This window comes from Salmo salar, chromosome ssa01, assembly GCF_905237065.1.
Source record: "Salmo salar chromosome ssa01, Ssal_v3.1, whole genome shotgun sequence".
Taxonomy (NCBI): Eukaryota; Metazoa; Chordata; class Actinopteri; order Salmoniformes; family Salmonidae; genus Salmo; species Salmo salar.
The window spans coordinates 127,902,309-127,923,081 of NC_059442.1; the positions used below are offsets into that span (position 1 = coordinate 127,902,309).

General features: G+C 43.1%; 1 protein-coding gene across 3 annotated transcripts in view; it reads left to right on the forward strand.

Moving 5' to 3' along the window:
- Positions 1-20,773, forward strand: part of LOC106561913 (band 4.1-like protein 4) — a 98,646-nt gene continuing 77,873 nt past the window's right edge. For 2 of the 3 annotated variants that reach the window (XM_014126271.2, XM_045688602.1), the window contains exons 1-2: positions 1-450; positions 628-895. In XM_014126271.2, the coding sequence (XP_013981746.1) occupies positions 797-895 (99 nt within the window). In that variant the 5' untranslated portion in view covers positions 1-450; positions 628-796. Of the gene's footprint in view, positions 451-627; positions 896-1,103; positions 1,270-20,773 lie in introns of those variants that run through there. The other variant, XM_014126282.2, reaches the window with a different exon arrangement.

Consider the following 20,773-nt stretch of genomic DNA (forward strand, 5'->3'; position numbering starts at 1 on the left):
TAGCAACGGGCTGTCTGCAATGCTGAAGAGTGGCGAGATTTTGCCTCATTTTTCTAAGCCGACGGGACAGGTGCAGGCTAAGCCTCTGTCTTCACTTTTAGTAGGATTGCCAGATATAAGACAAATAAAAATTAAAGACTTGGAGATCAAAAAGCGGATCACACTGAAAATAATTGCTATTTTTCTTGCATATCTATGAATATTGGAGCTGGAGGGCACTGAAGAGCGCATAACTCGTGTTTATTGAACGCAATAAAAGGAAGGAACCTTGCGGTCCGGAAGTTATCCAGTTTTTCATGAAAATGAAATAACTATAAACTACGGTTTATAAAGAAATAGGCTTCACATACTGTACCCAAAGCTCAACATTTAATGGAGGCTGATTTGTTGAAAGAACAAGCTGCAAGCCAAAACAAAAGGTTTCGCAATTATTTTGGATAGATCACAAAGGTGTGTAGCCTATTGGGAACCTTATAAAACTGCTATGTATTTTTATTCTAAGCATTTGTACAGTATTGTGACGTTTATTGGCCTAAAGGCTGCTTTAATCCTTATTTTGAAAGGTTCGTTTCAATGCAATGTATTCTGATCATTCTATAATTTTAATGGTTCTGTCTTTTTTTGCAGATCATAGACAATACAAGGACTGGCTAAGGAGTGTTTTATTGAAGAAAACCCAATGATGAATTTGACTTTTATTTAGTCCCAGCATTAGTCCATTATTTTATCACTGAATTGACATAAGTCCGCTAAGTCAGTGCAGTGTTGCTTTATCCCCCCCTGCAAAAAGAAAGACATGAGTTGCTTCTGTGCTCCCCAGGAGGAGTTTTATTGTGAAGTTTTACTGTTGGATGAAACCAAATTGACGTTAACCACTCAACAACAAGGAATAAAGGTAAGAGAAGATCCCTTTACACGCGCTCCTCTGTCTGTCATGTAGCCATCGTTTAATAAGCGGTCTGTCATCACATCGCGCGCGGTGAGGCTTGTCAAGAATCTGTACTTCTACTTTGACTGAAGTATGCAGTTGTTGGAATCTGGTATCTGTGTTTTTGACTCATTTCTAAATGTATCAACAAGTACAATGTGTCGTTTATTAACAGAAAGCCCAAAGCTACAGGTTACCCGACCATGAAGGTGTCTCTTGAGGATACATTTGGCTATTGGTAGCTGACCAGGAGCCCAAAAAGTAGCCCAGGCTTCTACTGTAATTTGCTGTGAACTCTCTGTGAAACAAAATACAGGCCCCAAGGGCTGTTAAGAAACATGGTGAGTATCTTAGCTATGTAAGTGCCTTTGATAGTCTCAATGACTTTATTTCTGGTCATGAATTAAATCTGAAATTATGCTTTAGGGGATTTCCATCCAAACAAAAGCATGAGAATGACACAGTTGAAATCCTGAAACTTGATGACAACCAACCAGTGCCAGTTTTCTAGTTTAACTTTTGTTACATGTCTGTACAGTATTTGACTTATATCAGCCTACTAGGCCACATTCTCTCAGTGATGCTCATTTGGATCTTCATAATGTTTTTATAACACATGGTATGTTAAATCTACAAGTCCACCACAACACACAGTCAAAAAAATGCATCAAGAAAACACCCAGAGCATGCCTTACATTTTTTGGGGTCTAAGTGGAAAACAAAGACTTGAATGTATCAATATCAGTTGTAAGTATCTTCTCTGCTTTCTTTACCTTGGGGCATAGTGTAAACCAAGACTTCATGATGATAGATTCAATACTGCGATGCAACTTCAGTTTCAGGAAAGTCTGTTAGGAGAGCTCACTGTCTGTCATTCTACAGGGGGTGCTATTCAATGACTGTTATGATGCTATAGGTATTATGTACCATTTTCTCTTGACTAGCTTCATAATATAATTCCAACCCAGAGCAGGTCGGACTGGGAGTGAATATGGGTTTAGTTTATGGGCTGGATATAATCTCTGAAGACGAAACTCAGGTCTCTCTGTGTGTCAAAGGGTAAGAGGCAGATAATTATGTTCTGATGACTGCTTGGGCTAAACTGCATCTGGTTGCTTGGCCTCACCTTGCCCTTTGACGCTCATACCTCTATTTCCCTATTATAATGTTCCAAATATAAACCCTTCATAGCATATAAACCCTTCATAGTCCATAGCTTTTGGTCTATCTTGATAAGCCCTTTATTTAAATAGGAGAGAAGGCCTAACCGTTGGGCGTTGGGCACCTGTTACAGTAGTAGGTGTGTTTTGCTGGTTATTTGTGGAAAGCGACTCCTAAAATTGTGCATTTGGAAATAGAGAGACCATCTAACTGATTTTTTTAGTTGCCATGCCACCACCCACCACTCTCTGCAACCCCCCCTCCTCAAGATGGCCTCACATGATACCCTGGCGCCTTATCCCTCTTGGCTTGGCTTTATTCTCCCTGTCTGTGCTCCACTAGTGACTAGTCCATTGGAGAGATCAGGTTGCTCATCCTCTTTTAATTGTTAATGTGAGAGGCTGTCCAGGTGGGCTCTCTGGAAGCCATGCATGGTGAATAGTGCAGTATCTGCTGTGTATTATGCATTATTGTCGTTTTGTATACATTATGCGTGTAATATGTATTTTCTCCTTTATGGCTCTAGGGTGAGTTAGTAAAGCTGCTGTGGTGAGATTTTGAATGAATGGTTTCTGACTGTACTGATCCAGCAGAGTAGGATTATAATCCTGGTATTGTCAGTGGTTAGATTAAAAACACCAGCTCTACCGCAGTGGAGCTTAGCTCTGGGTTGGTTCTATGAATATTATATAATTTATTGGGCTCTAGGATTCATCTGATCCCAGCATAACAATTTGTAACAAAAGTTGAGTTTTGTAGTTTGTTCTCATAAACTTTTTTTGTATTACACAAAAATATGTGTACTAAACAAAGTACAGAGGGACTCTGGAAGTGAAGCTGGCACTAATCATATTCATGCTGCTCTCTGTTACTGTTGAAGTTTAGCTTTACGTTCAGCAGTGTGGCATGACATACACCTGTATTTCCCTGGCCCCTGACACTACTGTGACTGAAAACCACATGAGTGAGAGACCAGACAATGACAATGAAAGGGTTTGAGTTAAAAGGCTTTGGTCCGAAAGAAAGAGATGGAATGCGGGGCAGAACAAAGTGTGTGTTTAAGTGACACATTTTTCCAGAGGGACGCTCACTTTGTCTGTCAGTCAGTCAGGTTTTTTAATTAATTTTTTCCCTTCAGAAAAAGAGGCCAAGAGAGCTGCGAAGGAAATGCTGTTTAGTTGACCTCCACACCCGTGTCCCCAAGGTGTTGCGCAACACCACTCCAGCTGTCACTCTGGTGTGTTGTCACCCATCTCAAGATCTCCCATCTAGGCTGTTTATTTTATGCTGCTCTCAGCTGTAAATAAATAAGAAAAAAGAGACTTGAAAGGGTTCACAATGTGAACAGAAGTTCCCTAGCCTACATTAATGGGCCTTCCTGCTGCACCTGCAATTATATTTTGATATTATGTATTATTTCTCACGTTTGTCAAAGTTTTTATGCTTGGCTGCTGGGAGCACATTTGTGTCTGAAAAGTGGGGCTAGGTGGGCAGAGATGCATTTGGCTCCTGTAAGCCCGATCCAGTCTTTGCTATATGCTGTATTAAACAGCACTGAGCCTCTTACACAAAGGCTTCATTGAGTTTGGCCCGGGGGCTGTGTTGGATTTAGTGTGAGGTACAGAACTGCTACCACAACAAAGTAGAGCAGTCCCAAAGACAGCGGCCGCTGACCCTGAAGGCCACGTCTGTTTTCTCTGGCCATGGCTAGAGAGAGATGCTCTGACCGCTTTAGCTTTCTGGATAATAATTAACGAAAACAGGGCAGCTTAGCCACAGCTGCTTCCTTCCTTGTCGTCATTCAGAATGTCTTTGTTCTCCAACTTCCACTAAATACAATGAACATGGTGTTTTTTTTGTACAACAGGTCATCCCCTAAGGTTGTCACAAAGAATAGGCAGCATTTCATGTCAGTGTACCTATAAAGTTCTTCCTGATTCATGCCAGGAGAGAGGGTTTAGGTACATCAGGGTAACACTGCAGCTGTGTGACATGTTGATATGCTTGGCTCAGGGCAAAGTTTTTCCATTGTGAAATTAGAAATACATAAAAATTCCTGCATGTGCGGAATGTGTCAATTCCATTGTGTTTTTAGAGCTCGGTACACATTAGATCACATTAGCCTATTTTAGACGTCAAATATTTGTTGACAGTGTCGACCGATAACAAATTCCTCAGCTTTATATCCTCAGAAATTACATTGATATTTTAAAATCAGTGAATTTCTGAAAGAGAAAATCAAAAGCTGGTTGCCATGGAAACATATGACTTTCTAATGAACCTGGTGGCTACTAATGGATCCTCTGTGATCTGCTACTGAAGAGTCAATAGAGAGAGAGAGAGAAAAAATCGAACTAACGCCTGCCTATTCAATCAGTATTGGCTTTCTTTCTTATCTCTCCACTTTAACTCAGCTCAGGCTGTTTTATGTGGGGATGCAACATTCACATGTCCCTCTTTGAAACTGTGAAGAATTCTACCTCAGACTGTGTATGACTGTGTGAAATCGGTGTTTGTTTTTTCCCTTGAGACAATCAGTATGTCTTTAACTAGGTGAATTACAAGTGATTTGTTAAAACACCTCAGTTCTATCACCATACAGTAATGTACTGTAGCAGGTGGGCGAAAACTGTCAAAAGCTTGTTATCTGTTAGCTGACATCCCACAGCAATAAACGTCTAATGCTAGGAGACACCAGAGCCATATTTTACATCCAGAATCGTTAATTGCTACATTGATTCTTAAAGAATATAACTTATAAATGCCTCATGAACTTAGATCAACTGTCCTACCCCATCAGAACCCAAAATATAAGCGTGTTTGTAAACAACGTAAATGTAAACAAACTCTATATTGCCTCAATACATCATTTTGATATCATGGATGATCAATCCTTGCATCCATAGCTCGGTCTATGAATTTGAGAGTGGTTAAATTTCTCCAGGCCCATCTCTCAGCTTTTTACCAAAACAGAGCTGGGGTGTCCACTTTCTTATTGTTTCAATTAAGGATTCAAACTTTAAGAAATATTTGACTCTGGGAGGCACTAGTGTATGGGAAAACTGCTAAAAATGGTTTGTGTTGGTACCTTTGCTTTTAATCACCTCGTCCCTCTCTCCCACCTCCTCTCTCTGTCTCTCTGTCTCACTCTGTCTCTCTTTCACTCACACACTCTGTATCCCCCCCTTTCTCTCTCTCTCCCGTTGGAGACAAGCACAGACGTCCCCCGGGCTTGCCCTCAAAGTAGGGTAGAGCACTGGGGAAACAAACACTTACACCATCTGGATCAAAGGGGGAGTAACAGACGAACACCCCACATCTGTGGCCTATGAAAACATACACACACATTTCCATTACATGATGGAAGTATTTTTAAGGTGGGTTTAGCAGTGTAATGTTTGTTACGAGGCAAAATAATTCTTAGGAGATAACATCGTCCACATTCACAACAGTATTGTATATTAGTATACAGTATATTAGCCTGAATGCTCTTAAGGAACCTGTCTTGCCACATACAGTACCTACCTGTTGGACAGAGCAGCCAGGGCCAGGTAGCAGCTCATTATGTAATAAGGACTGAGTAGTGATCCACCTATTACCACCTAAGGCTGGTAAAACACACACATACACATACACACACACACACACACACACACACACACACACACACACACACACACACACACACACACAGGCTCAGCTGTGAATTATTTACTAACACAGTACTGCTAATGGGGCAGGGAACAGTAATACTCTTATTTGGAATGCTCCGATTTTCAACTCTGGAACTGGCATGTAAGTGTGGATCCAATAAATAGAATCGGTCTGTTTATTGATTTAGTAGGATACTCTCACTGTTGCCCTCTCAGATTTAAGTCAACCCATTGTAGGCAATAGGCCTGATGAAAAACCATGCTTACATGATCAGTCTATCCAAAAATCTGTTTACTAATGTTAAGTGATTTGGAGTGTAAACCAACATCGAAAGAAACTACTTTGAGGTTCACAGTGTGCGGCTGTGATACTGTGAGTCAGCAGCACATCACTAATCAAATAGATATGATAACTTATTAGACACTAGCGGTTTCCACTTCTGCTGGTTGAAAGTGATAATGAACAATAGTAGACTCTCGGCCCTGGAGGAAAAGTGCGTGCTTGCACGCACACACAAACACACACACCTTCGCTTGCGTCTTCAGTTTAATTATCACAAGCCCTCTGACATATAGTTTTTTGAAAGGAGCTATACAAAATGAAACTAATTGCCCGTTGCTAGACTTGCTTGGCACAATCACACACAATTTCTTTTTCATTACAACAGGAGAATAAACAGCACGCTGTGTGTGATTACAATTGCTGTTATGTGTCAGACCCCAGAAAGAATAGCTGTCGCTCTATGGGGATCCTAATAAAAATCGAATCATAAATTATCACTTTTATTATTAGCAGATACCTGCAGATAGTCTGATCTGATCGCTTACCCTGATATGTTTTAAGCCTGTCCAGAGATTTGTTAAACAAGTGTAAGCAACAGATATCGACAGGGCAGGGGGGAGGGGAGCTGTAGTAGGGAGAACCAAAGGCACTGAGGTGTGAGTAGGGTTGCAAAGCTACTTATCATTTACTAAAGTTGCCATCGTCTTCAGCAATTTCGGTAATTAACAGAAAATCTATGGCAATCTATTGTAACTTTAGTCATTTATACTTCAATAACTTGAAACAAATGTGTTGGTATATAGTATTCATTTGTTATATATGTGTCTGTATTGTCCATGAGTTTCTAGTAGATAGACCATATGGTTCAAGAGAAAATGGCCTAATTAATGAAAAAAGCATCCAATTAACAATGGCATTATTTTCAATTACCTCTGCAACTCATCCAACTATTGACTGCCACCAGTTTGACACCAAAACATTGACAACAAATACATATTGACATAATAAAAGTATACAAAAATATTTAATGCTGAAACCCTCATATTAAACACTGTTGATGGTTTATATTTAGGATAATGTTTTAAACTTTGTCATTCTATTTTTTATATTAAAATCATCTTATTTAATTATTTCATATATTTCACATGTGAAGTCCACACAGAGGGCCAGAGATAATTACAGACACCTGTGATAATCTGAAGTACCCAGAAGGGCCACTAGATGTCTTGTGACAGATTACATAAAATCCTTGAAAATACCAAAATTCTGGTTTGCAACCCTAGGTGTGAGTGAGCACGTCCTTGCTCAGTCAGCCAAGCAGCCAGGCAGGAGGGTGTGCGCTATGGAGAGAAAGGGAGAGAGAGAGACAGAGAGAGGAGATATAGTGGGATTTCAGGGGGATGGGAGAACAACAGTTTAATAATCTCTTCATGGCTGCCTGTCTTTAGTCACCCTGAGCAGCGTAATATCTTCTCTGACAGGGCAGGATTAACTCAGATTATATTGTTGTTATACACATACCTTATTTAAGCACCTACACATTGCAGGGTTTTCACCAAGGTTTACAATGGAATTCCATGCTGATTTAGCCATAACCTTGGAGTGTTTAATGTGTTATTCGTGAATGGGTAAAATATGACGAGAGGAGGAGGACATTGTTGATGCTTGTTAAAGATGTTTTCTGCACCACCTGTCCTCATATTAGGCATGGATCAGCAAATATCATTCAAACACTCCTCCTCACAAACACAGACACACACACACACACACACACACACCCACGCACACACACAACCACACACACACAAAAGGATCCAATCTGTATGCTATTCCTGGCCTAAGAAAGACGTATCTTTCCCCCTATGGAGCATGATCTAATAGGTATTTCATAACTAACATGAAAAATGATGCTCTAACCCATCTTTGCTGATGTCATCAACACTGCAAGTGGTTTCTTTCTCCTTTGTCAGAGATTATAAAATACTCTGTATTACAAATGGTTGCTTCCATTTTTCACCTGATTGAAATTTTCAGAACGTGATATTAAAACAACCAGCAAACTTTTAACCCCCCCCCCCCTCTCTCTCAAAAGGGATTTCAGATCAACTTTAACTTTTTACATGTTTAATGCTTCAGATCAAAATAATCACTTACATCAGGTCTGAGATGTCTAGGAGCAGAACACACATGTCCTATCTGTGCTACTGTACCATATAGTGTGTATATGAAACACTGTAATAGCTTATAAAACATCTCAATGATATACCCCCTGTCAACTTAACTACTTTACACACACCAATTCCCCAGATCATACAATTGTAATGTCACAGTTGTTATCATGTATTGTGCTTTACTATCTTGCCTGCTGATTAGGGTAGTCGTTATCATCATAATCATCATGAAAAGTTCATTATGTGGTGTTTTCCTCTGCTCTGAAGCTCTAATCTTGTCTTTGACCTTAATCTCCTTGGTGACCAGTAGGCAGGACTCAGCATTCAGAACACTACACAATGTGACCACAGTACACTTGTCACTTTCCATTCATTCTCATCCAGACAGTTTCATTCTGTTCTGTTGCGATCTATTCAGTGGTGTGTGGACAATTCACTCGTGGATTTGTGTGTGTGTGTGTGTGTGTGTGTGTGTGTGTGTGTGTGTGTGTGTGTGTGTGTGTGTGTGTGTGTGTGTGTGTGTGTGTGTGTGTGTGTGTGTGTGTGTGTGTGTGTGTGTGTGTGTGTGTGTATCTGTTTCTATGTGTGTATATATGTGTGATCACATACATAAATCACATACATGAGCAGCTGAAATCTCTGCAAGCCGAGGTTACTCCTTATTAAACAGAATATGTGCATGGCTTTTTACCCTGCAGTCAGCATGCAGCTATTTTAGTTCTCTCGCTTTGGTGTATGTATTTGGCTTGTGCTTTACAAACCTCTGCAGAGCTTGTTTTTGTGTTTTTAGCGAATGTGTATAGCTTTGTGCATTCTGTGTGTTTGGGTCCAAGGTTCTTATGGCCAGTGGGTGTTCCGTTATTATTTAGGCTAGACGGTGTCTCTTTGCGTAACAGTCTGTGCAACTCAGTTATGTGTAACTGTGTTGTTGTTTTTGTCGCACTGCTTTCTTTATCTTGGCTAGGTCGCAGTTGTAAATGAGAACTTGTTCTCAACTGGCCTACCTGGTTAAATAAAGGTGAAATAAAAAAAATAAAGTCTAGTGCAGGGATGTCAAACATACGGCGGGGGGAGTCTAATCCAGCCCGCGGGTGGTTTGAGTAAAAAACGTAAAAATAAAGCAGTGTAGAAATGATAATGGACCTATATTCATGCAGTTTCTTGACTGTCCAGCTCGCTAATAATCACTGGACAGTCAGGGAGCATCGAACATTTTTAAACTATGGATAGTGGACTATTTTCTGCAAATTTTGACGGCAAAGAAATATAACCCGTTTTCTGTGCGGACCTCCAGACCTGAAGACCAAATGTGGCCCCCGGGGCGAAATAAGTTTGACCCCCTTGGTCTAGTGGGTTTGTTTGTATATAAATGACTATGCTATCCTTCGGCCCTCTTGAATACCTATTCTCTGATCTCTCAGTTTATCCTGCCCTTATTTCATCCTTTGTATTATTCAGTTTGAATTAGAAGCCTCACGCATGGGCTCCCATTTTTCAGACGAGTCTGTGTTCTTAGTCTGGTAGATGAATACCCTACACCAGTGGGTCCCATCTTTCTCTAGACCCATAAATCAAGATGGTTTAAATGGTGTTTTAAATTGCGTGTTTAAGCAAATTTGGTAACATCTTTAACCGTCTGGGCCTCACAGGACATACCTAACCTAGAAACTGGTATAATCTGTGGCAGAGGCCAACTGTTATAAACAGCAGGGTAACCATGGCAATGGAGAGGGGTCTGCTCTGGCACCTGATGAATGCAGGCCCGGTGTCAGTGCCAGATCTGACTGCCTACCGAATCTGACCGACTGTCGCGCCCAAATCCGTCACAAAAAAACATTTTGTAAGCTGATTTGCCGTCCTTTGCTGTTGTTCTGCCGCCCTAGTCGAGATGTTTATTTGTCCTCCGAAACTAGAATAGTCCCAGTAAGTAAAAATGATGTTGAAAAGATGTATAAAGTTAGGTTCATTTTAGGTTCTGAATGAAATTTTGAAAATACGTATTTTTTGGACTTACTTTGAAAATACGTATTTTCCAGACGTTGAAATCAGGTTCGTTTTCAGTTCTGAATCAAAGTTGAAATGACATCTTGAGTAGGGTAAATTATACTGTATTATACTCTTCTGTGCTGTACAGTTGTACTCTACTGTACTGAACTATACTTTACTGTACTCTACTGTGATCTACTGTACTGTAATGTACTGTGCTGTACTGTGCTGTTCAAACTTGTGAAACATAGATGTCTATGTTTGGGCCAAATATAGGCCAGTCCAGACCTGACGTCTGTGGACGTTGAAATCAAAGCCAGTCCGGACCCTACCAATTCTGAACCAAACTTATACATCTATGTTTGGGCTTCTCCCCTACCCTGCCGCTAAAAATATTATTGATTGTATTTATTACTACCTCTACTCTGCAGTTCAGTGATTGTTGATTGTCATTACCATTAGTATCTTATCTATTTATTCTGCTACTGGTCACTGTTACTCCTGTTTACATGTATATTTAAGGGATAATGCCCGAGAAGCCGGTATTTGGAGGATATATTGGCACGGGTGTTGTTAGGCCAGACAGCTAACACAATCACTTCAAACTGAAGCTGGAAAGACGGCATATTAGCTGCACTTTTTACCTTTTTTCAATTGACATTTCTTTGTATATATCCATAAAAATTATGCCAGCTGATTCATGATTTCGACTGGCTGAGAAACGCTGCCTGCCTGTCTCATCCTGACTTCCAACACGTTCATTACTATGGGACAGCTGGAGATCGAATTTGAATATTGAAACAAGGTTGAAAATGTTGGAGACACAGACAGCAAGGTTTATACAAATCTCGGCTGTTGAAAACTAAATGTTAGTCTAAAAGAAATATGACATAATGTCTAGATGCTTTTTATAGTGGAGATCACGTTTATAAATTACCTGGCTGGGCTGATGAGGAAGTGGATTGCACAGTCAGATGGAACAGAGTAAATAGGCATTTTAACGTCATAGATTTAGCTGGTGGTAACTTGTGGAATAGACACCAACTAGAATGCGGTTTTAACCAATCCGCATTAAGGATTAGACCCACCCGTTGTATAAATTACCATTAGTATATTACCATAAGTATTTATATATTCCTGCTACCAGTCACTTTTCAGTCCTGTTTACAGCCCTGTCACGCCTACACTGACACTCTTGCACACACACAGACTCACACACTCACATTAACACCCCCACACTTACACTTACATACACACCTACCCACCACTTATGCTGCTGCCATACTGTTTATTATTATATTTATTCATTATTTATCCTGCTACCAGTCACTTCCTCCTAATCCCTGCCTACATGTACATATCTACCTCAATAATCCAGTATCCCTGCACATTGTAAATTTGGCCCTGACCCTGTATATAGTTTCCTCACTTATTTCTTATTTCTTGTGTTTTATTATTATTATATTTTTTTATTACTGAGAATAAAAAGTTAAGCATTTCACTGTACTTGTGCATGTGACAAATAAAACTTGACGTCCTATGATTGATTCAAATTGGGTCCGGTTTTTAGATGTTGAAATTAAGGCAGGTCCGGTCCGCAGCACAAAAAGACCCCGAACATAAGTCTTGTCAGGATAGGACCAAATAATACATCCAAAAGACTTTGGTGTCGGTCTGTGCTTACTGGGGTGTAGCCGGCAGCGTTGGCCTGCAGTGGAATTTTACAAATGTTCATCCATCTGGTAGGCCTACCGTTTGTAAAACAAGTAGTTGCATTGACTTTTTTTGTCTTTTTTTACTGTGACTAATCATTTTGTCTATGTAAGCACTGCATATCAGCTACCCAACTTTATCAGGAGTTATACTGAGCCTATTTGCAATGAGAATCAATGTGTTTACACTGCGGGAAATGCAGAAGTTTTGAATTTTTCGCTGTAATCATCTCTTCAAAAGTTGACAGATACAAACTTGAAACCACTGATAATCATGACAATTTAGCCCACGGGGTGAAACTCCTGGACAGCAGTTGTGAGTAGCCTGATTTTTAATTCCATATTGTCCATTTTACTTTGACCTGTCCTGTTTTGAGGATATGGTGTTTGTTAACATGTCGTATTCACATCATTTACATTTACATTTAAGTCATTTAGCAGACGCTCTTATCCAGAGCGACTTACAAATTGGTGCATTCACCTTATAATATCCAGTGGAACAACCACTTTACAATAGTGCATCTAAATCTTTTAAGGGGGGGGTTAGAAGGATTACTTTATCCTATCCCAGGTATTCCTTGAAGAGGTGGGGTTTCAGGTGTCTCCGGAAGGTGGTGATTGACTCCGCTGTCCTGGCGTCGTGAGGGAGCTTGTTCCACCATTGGGGTGCCAGAGCAGCGAACAGTTTTGACTGGGCTGAGCGGGAACTGTGCTTCCTCAGAGGTAGGGAGGCGAGCAGGCCAGAGGTGGATGAACGGAGTGCCCTTGTTTGGGTGTAGGGCCTGATCAGAGCCTGAAGGTACGGAGGTGCCGTTCCCCTCACAGCTCCGTAGGCAAGCACCATGGTCTTGTAGCGGATGCGAGCTTCGACTGGAAGCCAGTGGAGAGAGCGGAGGAGCGGGGTGACGTGAGAGAACTTGGGAAGGTTGAACACCAGACGGGCTGCGGCGTTCTGGATGAGTTGTAGGGAGCCCAGCCAACAGCGAGTTGCAATAATCCAGACGGGAGATGACAAGTGCCTGGATTAGGACCTGCGCCGCTTCCTGTGTGAGGCAGGGTCGTACTCTGCGAATGTTGTAGAGCATGAACCTACCGGATCGGGTCACCGCCTTGATGTTGGTGGAGAACGACAGGGTGTTGTCCAGGGTCACGCCAAGGCTCTTAGCACTCTGGGAGGACGACACAAGGGAGTTGTCAACCGTGATGGCGAGATCATGGAACGGGCAGTCCTTCCCCGGGAGGAAGAGCAGCTCCATCTTGCCGAGGTTCAGCTTGAGGTGGTGATCCGTCATCCACACTGATATGTCTGCCAGACATGCAGAGATGCGATTCGCCACCTGGTTGTCAGAAGGGGGAAAGGAGAAGATTAATTGTGTGTCATCTGCATAGCAATGATATGAGAGACCATGTGAGGATATGACAGAGCCAAGTGACTTGGTGTATAGCGAGAATAGGAGTGGGCCAAGAACAGAGCCCTGGGGGACACCAGTGGTGAGAGCACGTGGTGCGGAGACAGATTCTCGCCACGCCACCTGGTAGGAGCGACCTGTCAGGTAGGACGCAATCCAAGCGTGGGCGGCGCCGGAGATGCCCAGCTCGGAGAGGGTGGAGAGGAGGATCTGATGGTTCACGGTATCAAAGGCAGCAGATAGGTCTAGAAGGATGAGAGCAGAGGAGAGAGAGTTAGCTTTAGCAGTGCGGAGAGCCTCCGTGACACAGAGAAGAGCAGTCTCAGTTGAATGCCCAGTCTTGAAACCTGACTGATTAGGATCAAGAAGGTCATTCTGAGAGAGATAGCAAGAGAGCTGGCCAAGGACGGCGCGTTCAAGAGTTTTGGAGAGAAAGGAAAGAAGGGATACTGGTCTGTAGTTGTTGACATCGGAGGGATCGAGTGTAGGTTTTTTTCAGAAGGGGTGCAACTCTCGCTCTCTTGAAGACGGAAGGGACGTAGCCAGCGGTCAAGGATGAGTTGATGAGCGAGGTGAGGTAGGGGAGAAGGTCTCCGGAACTGGTCTGGAGAAGAGAGGAGGGGATAGGGTCAAGTGGGCAGGTTGTTGGGTGGCCGGCCGTCACAAGACGCGAGATTTCATCTGGAGAGAGAGGGGAGAAAGAGGTCAAAGCACAGGGTAGGGCAGTGTGAGCAGGACCAGCAGTGTCGTTTGACTTAGCAAACGAGGATCGGATGTCGTCAACCTTCTTTTCAAAATGGTTGACGAAGTCATCCGCAGAGAGGGAGGAGGGGGGGGGAGGGGGAGGAGGATTCAGGAGGGAGGAGAAGGTAGCAAAGAGCTTCCTAGGATTAGAGGCAGATGCTTGGAGTTTAGAGTGGTAGAAAGTGGCTTTAGCAGCAGAGACAGAAGAGGAAAATGTAGAGAGGAGGGAGTGAAAGGATGCCAGGTCCGCAGGGAGGCGAGTTTTCCTCCATTTCCGCTCGGCTGCCCGGAGCCCTGTTCTGTGAACTCGCAGTGAGTCGTCGAGCCACAGAGCAGGAGGGGAGGACTGAGCCGGCCTGGAGGATAGGGGACAGAGGAAATCAAAGGATGCAGAGAGGGAGGAGAGGAGGGTTGAGGAGGCAGAATCAGGAGATAGGTTGGAGAAGGTTTGAGCAGAGGGAAGAGATGATAGGATGGAAGAGGAGAGAGTAGCGGGAGAGAGAGAGCGAAGGTTGGGACGGCGCAATACCATCCGAGTAGGGGCAGAGTGAGAAGTGTTGGATGAGAGCGAGAGGGAAAAGGATACAAGGTAGTGGTCGGAGACTTGGAGGGGAGTTGCAATGAGATTAGTGGAAGAACAGCATCTAGTAAAGATGAGGTCAAGCGTATTGCCTGCCTTGTGAGTAGGGGGGGAAGGTGAGAGGGTGAGGTCGAAAGAGGAGAGGAGTGGAAAGAAGGAGGCAGAGAGGAATGAGTCGAAGGTAGACGTGGGGAGGTTAAAGTCACCCAGAACTGTGAGAGGTGAGCCATCCTCAGGAAAGGAACTTATCAAGGCGTCAAGCTCATTGATGAACTCTCCAAGGGAACCTGGAGGGCGATAAATGATAATAATGTTAAGCTTGAAAGGGCTGGTAACTGTGACAGCATGGAATTCAAATGAGGAGATAGACAGATGGGTCAGGGGAGAAAGAGAGAATGTCCACTTGGGAGAGATGAGGATTCCAGTGCCACCACCCCGCTGGCTCGATGCTCTAGGGGTATGAGATGAACTCAGCCTTGTTGGCCGCAGACCGGCAGTTCCAGAGGCTGCCGGAGACCTGGAACTCCACGTGGGTCGTGCGCGCTGGGACCACCAGGTTAGAGTGGCAGCGGCCACGCGGTGTGGAGCGTTTGTATGGCCTGTGCAGAGGAGAGAGAACAGGGATAGACAGACACATAGTAGACAAGCTACAGAAGAGGCTACGCTAATGCAAAGGAGATTGGAATGACAAGTGGACTACACGTCTCGAATGTTCAGGAAGTTAAGCTTACGTTGCAAAAATCTTATTGACTAAAATGATACAGTACTGCTGGCTGGTGGAGTAGGCTAGCTAGCAGTGGCTGCGTTGTTGACTTTGAACGTGTAGCTGGCTAGGTAACCTCGGTAGTTTCACTACTACACCTTGTCATGATACAAAGCAACTTTGTAGCTAGCTAGCTAACATAACACTAATCAAGACGTTCCTTGTAGTGTATTTAGTTTCAACAATGCTGCTCGTCGGTAATAGTTGGCTGGGTTAGGAAAAATGGCGTCGCGGGGGACGGAAATAGCTGGCTAGCTAACCTCGATGGCTGGCTAGCTAACAATTATCAAGCTATGACAAAGACAACTAAGTAGCTAGCTAGGTAACACTGCACTAGTCAAATCGTTCTGTTGTAAAGTATTAGTATCTACAGCGCTGCTAGTCGGTAACGGTTGGCTAGCTGGCAGTGGGTTAATGATGACTAGGTGTGTTGAGTAAGTCTGGCGCCGCGTCGCGGCTGGCTGGCTCACCTCGATAATACTCAAACTCAAACTACACAATTATCTTAGATACAGAGACAGCAAAGACAACTATGTAGCTGGCTAACTAACACTAACACCACACTAATCAAGTCGTTACGATGTAATCGTTTCTGCAGTGCTGCTAGTCGGTAGAAGTTGGCTAGCTAGCAGTGATGACTAGCTAGCTAGCAGCTAGCAGTGTTGACTACGTTAGGAGGACGAAGATAGCTAGCCTCGATAATTACTCAGTTACTCTAAACTACACAATTATCTTTGATACAAAGACGGCTATGTAGCTAGCTAAGAAGAATTGCTCAGATCAAACAAATCAAGCCGTTGTACTGTAGTGAAGTGTAATATTACCTGTGGAGCGAAGCGTGGTGCGGCTGCTCGCTCCAAACCGGATAACACCGAAGCACTTGTGTTTGATTGGGCGCCATTTAGGTTTGGCTATTTGAAGAGAAACGTGCATAAGGTAAAAAGTATCTGTATCATAACATTGTCATAAATTTGATCTCCAGCCGGTAGGCTATAGAAAAGGCCACACTCGTTCTACCATAGGCTGTAGGCTACATGATTTATGTTAGAAGATTTTTGTGGCGGACCGTTGTTGGAGCGCTGCAGCGGTGCATCTCTCCAACAGCACCCTGGAGAGGTGTGCTCGGCATGGACAAGCAAAATATATTGCATCAGTGCTCACCTAAATAGCCCATATGCAACTGGGTGAGAGAAATTGTCATTCTTTTTTTAGTATAATTACGTGAGGTTTTATGTGTTGTTGGAGGTGCTTCTTGGTAAGTTTAGCTCTGAAAATGCCGCCCTCGCCTAGTCCCGCCTAATGGGCGGGCCGGCCCTGGATGGATGGGATGGCACAGGCATATAGACGGTTTTCAGTGGCAACAAGACGAGTAAAAATAGGAACTAAGAAGAAGGAGGAGGAGGATGAGTAACTAAGGAGGCAGTTACAGGCAGTAGGCCACTGTTCCACTCCCAGAGCTATAGCTAGAGAGGAGACACCCTTCCAATGAAACATGTTTACATGAAGCTGTTGTAAAAAGGAAGAAGGAGGAGTAACTAAATAGTCTGTTTCTGAAATGCAGGCTGTCCAACTCAGATCCAAGTCCCTGGTGTAGAGACAGAGACACCCTGCCAGCTAGGCAGCATGTTGTGCTGTAACAGCTCCATATGTCCACCCTCTCTCCTTTTTCCTGCCTCTCTCTCTCTATCTCACTCTCTCTCCCTCGCCACGGAGCAGTGAGCACGCTGCACTCATTTACAGAGAATTGAGAGGGAAAGTGGTTCTACAAAGGCTCTGTGGAGGGCCCAGTGGGAAAAGGGAACATCTGCTCACGACCTCCCTCCTCCCCTTTCCCCCATACCTCTTATCCCTCCACGGAGTTGATGTGCCTGGTCTGAGAGGAGTCAGTGGCCCTCATCCAAACCTCCGTCCTCCGCACTACAACCCAAAACGGTCCCCTTAGGCCCCCCCCCCTGCCCCATCTCCACTGCCCTAACCAGTAGCGCTTAGCACCAACACGCCCCCCCACCACACACACACACACACACACCCACATACACACTGCCTTAACCAGCAGCACTCAGCACCACCACGTCCCAACAGCCAGAAATACCCAGAGCAGAGCAGCAGATGGCCAGACCGACCGACCGCACCATGATCATGTGATGACCCTGTTACCATGGGGATAGGGGGCACAAGCCAGAGGAGAGTAACACCCTTACTAGACACATACTGCATATACTGTATGTTCACACACGCACACACACTCCCAAAATTCTCACCCTGTTAATATAATACTTCCTCCTCCTCTGAAGGCCATCAACATGCCTGTCACTTGTCATATCATACCCCTGTCTACTGTCTAAATAGATGCCAGCTGAATATGACAGGTGTATTGATTAGTATGGTCTGTCTAGATACTGCCATATAAGGACATAATGAGACTAATCCATCATTCTTTGTTCAATTGATGGCCCTGATCCATACACCGCCTCCAGCATCAACAACATTTAGCCTTCACCTCTCTCAATCTCTCTTTCTCTCCATCTCTCTGTTTCTCTCTTTCTCCCTGGGATGTAACCTTTATTTAGACACACTGTGTGTGCGCGTCTGTCAATACAGCTAATGAGATCTGGATCTTTAAATTACACTGGTAATTGCTTGTGTCCTCCCTGTACATACCTGGAATTACAGTGTTGATTGATAGGTCTATGATGCGTTTTCATAAGGGTGTGTTGGCTGGCCGGTGCTGGCATTTCTCTCATTATGAAATAATAGCCAATGTGCTCCACTCACAGGTCACACTTCAAAAACAGTTGGGTGCTGGATCATTGTTATTAAGGCAATAAATTAATTACAGAATATGATCCTTTTACAGTGCTGTCCTTTTCAATCTATATGTTTCTCTCATTATTGTGCATGAGGATGTGTTTTTGTTCATAAGGCTGATCAGTGACATAGGTTCTCTCATTATCAACCCAGTGGTCTGGCGTTAGAGAGTAGAGACAGGTCAGGTCACAAAGAGTCTGACACCTCTTTATTTCTTAGTCTCACCTCTAGAGGACATTTGCATACATCTGCATAATGACTCACGCTGGGCTCACTTCACACACTTTAATTGGCTGTGAACTCTGACCTCTAATACATGATCTCTCTGACCTGGAAGTGAATCTCTCTACAGGTATGTCTTATGTGCATATGTGATACAGTTATAATTAGTGTTGTCAGATGAGGAAGAGAAATGTGACTGACCGGCTCGATTCGGTCATATGTAGCAAAATTAGAAATTGTGTTTTTTACATTGGATAAAAGTAGAGACTCAGAGCTACAAAATGGTATATCATACACTACAGTTGGGAAACAATGGAAAAGTAATTCTGCTTTGAAAGTTGATAAACTTGTAACCTCACTTTTGAGAAAATGTCCCTTGAATGTTTTGGTACACCTACTGGAGAGCTCTTCTTTGTCTACACCCATTCAGCATCGTTCACACCCTCTAAACCCTTAGCCCCACCCATCTATTTAAGGATTCACATGTGAGGCCATGTACTAACCTCTCTGGGCTAGGCGGGACGAATTCGTCCCACCTACGTAACAGCCACTTGAAGCCTGTGGCGCGATTTTCAAAACCTTAAAAATCCTATTACTTCAATTTCTCAAACATATGACTATTTTACAGCTATTTAAAGACAAGACTCTCGTTAATCTAACCACACTGTCCGATTTCAAAAAGGCTTTACAACGAAAGCAAAACATTAGATTATGTCAGCAGAGTACCAAGCCAGAAATAATCAGACACCCATTTTTCAAGCTAGCATATAATGTCACAAAAACTCAGAAGACAGCTAAATGCAGCACTAACCTTTGATGATCTTCATCAGATGACAACCCTAAGACATTATGTTATACAATACATGCATGTTTTGTTCAATCAAGTTCATATTTATATCAAAAACCAGCTTTTTACATTAGCATGTGACGTTCAGAACTAGCATACCCCCCACAAACTTCCGGGGAATTCGCTAACATTTTACTAAATTACTCACGATAAACGTTCACAAAAAGCATAACAATTATTTTAAGAATTATAGATACAGACCTCCTCTATGCACTCGATATGTCCGATTTTAAAATAGCTTTTTGGTGAAAGCACATTTTTCAATATTCTAAGTACATAGCCCAGGCATCACGGGCTAGCTATTTCGACACCCGGCAAGTTTAGCACTCACCATAATCATATTTACTATTATAAAAGTTTGATTACCTTTTGTTGTCTTCGTCAGAATGCACTCCCAGGACTGCTACTTCAATAACAAATGTTGGTTTGGTCCAAAATAATCCATCGTTATATCCGAATAGCGGCGTTTTGTTCGTGCGTTCCAGACACTATCCGAAATGGTAAAGAAGGGTCGCACGCATGGCGCAATTCGTGACAAAAAAATTCTAAATATTCCATTACCGTACTTCGAAGCATGTCAACCGCTGTTTAAAATCAATTTTTATGCCATTTTTCTCGTAGAAAAGCGATAATATTCCGACCGGGAATCTCCTTTTCGGCAAACAGAGGAAAAAATCACAAAGACGGGGGCGGTCAGGTCACGCGCCTAAGCCCAGAGTCCCTTGATCGGCCACTTGAGAAAGGCGATAATGTGTTTCAGCCTGGGGCTGGGATGACGACATTCAGGTTTTTCCCGGGCTCTGAGCGCCTATGGACGACATAGGAAGTGACACGTTAGAGCAGAGATCCTTAGTAAAAGATAGAGATGGCAAAGAAGTTCCAGAAATGGTCAGACAGGCCACTTCCTGTAAAGGAATCTCTCAGGTTTTGACCTGCCATTTGAGTTCTGTTATACTCACAGACACCATTCAAACAGTTTTAGAAACTTTAGGGTGTTTTCTATCCATATGTAATAAGTATATGCATATTCTAGTTACTGGGTAGGAGTGGTAACCAGATTAAATCGGGTATGTTTTTTTATCCAGCCGTGTCAATACTGCCCCCTAGCCCTAACAGGCTAAACAACCAAAGATTTGAAGACGAAAGGCTGGTTTATACTACGGGTCTGTTCGTAAATTTAATCTGGAGTGTCAGAGTGTGCTCAGAGTGTGCTCTGGGCGTTTGTAAACTCTGAGCATTGAGATTGTCGTTCAGAGCGCACACTGGGCGCTCTGGCCAAGGAGTGGGTTGATCCGAGTGTTCTGATCTAACAACAGCAGTCAAGCACCCAAGCTAAATGACTAACGTTGGCTAGCTTGCTAGCTACTTCCAGACACAAATGAGAGAACAGTTCACTCTGACCATTTGACTTACCCTAGCAGAGCTGGTTAGGCTGTTTTTATGTTATCCAGAGCGTTTGTGACTGCAACTGTGCTGCTAGAAACAATTTCATGATGATTTTTTGCC